Raw genomic sequence first — 4496 nt, 5'->3', positions numbered from 1 at the left:
GGATTTTGTCAATCATAGGTTACTTTAGTTTTACAACTTTGAAAGTTGATAAAAATTAAAACTACCTGCTTCTACGTGGAATCGAACCCACCACCACTACTACAGAACCAAATATAATCATCTTATCTCAAAATTTACATGTAAAACGCCATCCCACCACCGAGAAAACGAATCTTATTATTTGAGTTAAATAGTTCATAAAATATTTTATATATATCATGATTCATGAGAATATAAATTTTTTGTTTAAGGTAGTGACGGTCTTTTATAAAAATAGTTTTCTTAAAGAAAGTCTTAATTGTCTAAAGTCAAAACACACAAATTTATTTCCTAGTTAGGTCTTATGAATTAAATACTCCCTCCGCACCATTTTAGTTGTCCCATTTTCTTATTTGGTAAAGTAATTTTAGTTGTCACATTTCTATTTTTGTTAATCTTTTTTTACCTAAATATCCTTAGTTCACACACGTAATTACGAATATACCCCCATATACCTTACTTACCCAACTACCCTTCACTACTTACACTTCACTATTTACCCTTTTTAATGGACAACCAAATTGGTTCGGAAGGAGTAATACTTAACGGAGAGGTAATCCATTTTTGTTGATTAGTTTGTTTTCAGTTGTTCTCATTTTTTATTGTTAAAGCTTCTGACATTATTGTTGTTGCGGATTAATTTGTTATAGAAAAATCAGAGTTTAGCCGTTTTTGTTTTTTGGTATTAAAATGGCGTTATAGAATGGTTCAAGGGCATCAACTGGAAGAAGCTGAAAAGCAGAGAAAGTCAACCAAGCTTTAAGCCAGTTGTTGGAGGGAAAGAATGTGGTTGTTAATATAGCTGAGGAATGGACCAAAATGCCTATAATGGATCCTCCAGCAACAAGTCCAAGGTTAGGAGAGAAAGAATAAAATTTATTCAAGGATTTTGATTGTATCATCTAAAATCATGCGTCCCATGGAATTGTAAATACTTGGTGGATTGGCTCTTTCATTACAAAGATTGGTTACTTTGAAATATTCCTTCAATATTTATGTTTTTTTTGTTATATCTTTTGGGTTGATTTTCTTTAATTGTGATTTGAAATTTATTTTGTTTGGTTATAGGAGTTTTGGAGCTAAATTACTTAATGGTGTACATATTGCAGAAAATTACAAGAAGGTCATAATTAGGTCATAAATATGGTTAAATTTTTAATTGATATAACCTTTAATCTGGTAAGATTAGTTTAATGGGGTTATGATTTTGGGAGTAATATGTGGAATTACAGGTGACAATAGCCGTAAAACAACCGTCGAAAAAGGTAGGTCGGATCAAGGCCAAGGCGAAAGCACCAGTAGAAGTCATTGAAATGAGTCTGGATACATTTGAAGCCAAACAGGAGAAAAAATTAGCAGGACGGAGAAAGAAGAAAGGTATTATAATCACTACTTGGAGTAATGTAAATATTTTTTTTTCTTTTAATTTGTTATCCGAACATAGTGTTAGACTTTTGAATTGATATATAAGAGTTTGGGTGATCTTGGTATAATTTAGCATGGTTTAGTTGTAGAATTTGATAGCAAATAGATTAAAATTGTAATAATTGAATAAATGTTGCAATCAATTGTGAATGTTAATGGTGTATATTTGATTTGATTTTCCGATTATGTTAGTGTGCTTGATCCTGTATTTTTTCTTTTTATTTTTGTTATTTTGTTTATTTTGGAGTTTTTAGGTTGGATTTTAAGAGTATGTGTTACCTTGAATTGTATTTTTTTTAATTGTATTATTAATTTACGTTGTTGAAGTTGAAAAACTGATTAATCTTTGAGTCTTTGTTATAGAGTTTGTTAATTGTACTACATTTGTTCGAATCGTATCGGCTTATTTTAATATTAACTAGCTATCTTGAATTTCTTATAGGAGGTTTTCTAGAATCTATGTACTTTTCTTTGAACAATTGTGTTGTCAAATAAGTAATAAAATTTATTCCATCATCTCTATCAAGTTGGTCTTTAATAATTTCTTTATCCTCAATGTTTGGCTACTAAGCCTTAATTGTCTTTTGCTTACAAATTCGATGGATACGTACATTGTTTATAGCATGCTTGGGACTATACCTTTGATTTTTTTGGTCCTCTGAAGTTATCTTTGATTCATTCGATCTATCAGATACTCTCTCCTATTCTTTGTATTAGTCTCATTTACTTTTGAAAGACTATTCACTTATTTTTATTTAGTTTAGCTTTGAACTTTTTCATTTTCATAATTGCATGCCATTATTTGAAGTTTATGGTTTAGATGGTCATCAAGTTTATGGTTTTATTCTTCTTCATATTCCATTGTGAATGACTTGAATTCTAATTTGCTAAACTATAAAATTAATACAATACAATATGATTAAAGTTAATTACTCTGGTTTAAACTAAAATTTTAAGTTTAAAAGGGTTTCTTGGGGACCGTATGCATAACACGCAGACCCACAACTAGTATTTTAAAACATTATTTATTATACTTTTTTATATTATTTTGCTTATTTAGTTTAAATTTACATTAAAGTTGTATAGTTCCTTACCCCCAACCCTCACCCTCCCCTCTCCCTTGCCCCATTCAAAAATTCCAACCCCTTCAATTAATGGTAATTTTTGATCAATTTCAAGCAAATCTGGGCAAAATTCATTTGATTTTTATCTAATTTAGGGTGAAAATCAAATGTAATTAGAGTTAGTTCTATTAATTAATTTTAATGCAAAGAAAAAATTAAGGTCAATTTTATGTTTGATTTTATAGGAAAAGAAAGAAGAGATGGTATAGAAAAGAGAAAAGAGTACGATACACGGGTGAAAGTCCAGTGGGTGGGTGGGTGGGTGGGTGGGTGGCCAGGTGAGTGATGGAGGGGGCTATGATCGTTTTTTTTTTTCTTGATTTCAAAAACTTTTTTATTTTTTTTTTTGTTTACTTTTTGTTTTAAAGTTTATTTTGGAATTTTTAATTCTAAAAAATAACAACTAGTTAACCATATAGTATTTTTTTTTTTGGAATAACAATTTACAGGTGATGAAGAAATTGGTAATGAAGAAAGTGTGATGTCCATTGATCTCCTTCCATCAAGGGTGAACATTTTGTATATAAGACCAATGAAGTGACATAAACATTTTAAATATAAGATACATATGGTCATAAATTCATTTGTACGCCATTTTTCATCACATTTTGCATTTTTCACCTTAAAAGTAATAAAAAAATAATTTTCTTATTTCGTACTAGTATACATTGTCATCCTATCAATGCTTATGGTCCAATATTAGAGGACGACATTTGGCGTTCTTAATCTCTTTTTTATTTCATACTCAATATATAACATGAAATTCACGCATTAAAAATATAATATTCAACTATATTTGATGATTGATAATATAATATAATATAAATATGAATACGATTTTACTTAAATGTTAAAAAATAATTTCTTTAACATTCTACTAATTTACACATCTATATTTGACCTACAAAAACAAAATTATATCTAAAAATAACTCGCACCAACTTCAGATAGACAAAACATAATCATATATACTTCTACTCTGCCACAGAAGTTTATATTTATACGATATATGATTCAATTAACATCCATTTGGAGAACATATGTTTGTGTTCATATCTACCAAAAACATTAAATTAAATCAAATTTTAGAGTGGAATATTATTCATAAGTTGCTGAATAACCTTCTGCCTTGCTTCAATCCTCTTCATCAATTCAATTTGTTCAGCAGAAACTAGACACCATCCATTATCAGCCATAACCATTTGAGCTTTTGGCGAGTTCACTACAATTTGCAACACTTGTTGTCTACTCAGTTTTCCCAACTCATGATTCCCTCCGAGTTCACTTAACTCACTGAGTTTCGACTCAGTTGGCATACATTTCAATGCTTCAACTTGTGCTTCAAGAAATTTAGCGTACTTCTCTGCTTCCTCTAACATGGCTGCCGTGTTTTTCCGATGACGATGACCTCCTGGTAACAGTTTTCCTAATGAGTATATCTTCTCACTCATTTTATGCCTAATATTCTTCTTCGTTTCATTGTTGTTCTTCCTTCTCTTTTGATTTGACCTTGAGGTTTTTACATAGTTTTCGAGGATTGAATCTAGTGTATAATTATCTTTGATTGTTTCTGGCGGTTGCAATTGGATTTCATTCTCGAGTGAAAGAAGATTTGGTAAAGAAGGATCGTAAGATTCCGGAAAAATCTCTGATATCGGCGATGGTTGAAGTTCATGGAAGAAGTACAACGGATTCGGAACCATTTGAGATGGTATTTCATGAACTACTGGATTGATACTATAGTCATAAGCATGATTATAGTTGTAGGAAAAAGGATTTTCCAGATGATTAAAGAGTTCAGGAGACGAATCTGGAGCCATTAAAAGAGATAAGAAAGAACCATTAGATAAATCTGGGTTGTTTACCTCCATTGTTGGAAAATTACAAGCTCTGTAATCCTTGAGAGGA

At 30.4% G+C, this 4496-nt stretch overlaps 1 protein-coding gene across 1 annotated transcript; it reads right to left on the bottom strand.

Moving 5' to 3' along the window:
- Positions 1–3406: 3406 nt before the first annotated feature.
- On the bottom strand, positions 3407–4496 carry LOC130809734 (transcription factor bHLH117). The gene has a single exon (XM_057675513.1). The coding sequence runs from the start codon at positions 4457–4459 to the stop codon at positions 3674–3676; it is 786 nt and encodes a 261-aa protein (XP_057531496.1). The 5' UTR covers positions 4460–4496; the 3' UTR covers positions 3407–3673.

Source organism: Amaranthus tricolor, chromosome 4 (assembly GCF_026212465.1).
Source record: "Amaranthus tricolor cultivar Red isolate AtriRed21 chromosome 4, ASM2621246v1, whole genome shotgun sequence".
Taxonomy (NCBI): Eukaryota; Viridiplantae; Streptophyta; class Magnoliopsida; order Caryophyllales; family Amaranthaceae; genus Amaranthus; species Amaranthus tricolor.
The sequence above is the reverse complement of the archived record's forward strand: the minus strand, read 5'-3'. Positions and strand labels throughout refer to the sequence as shown.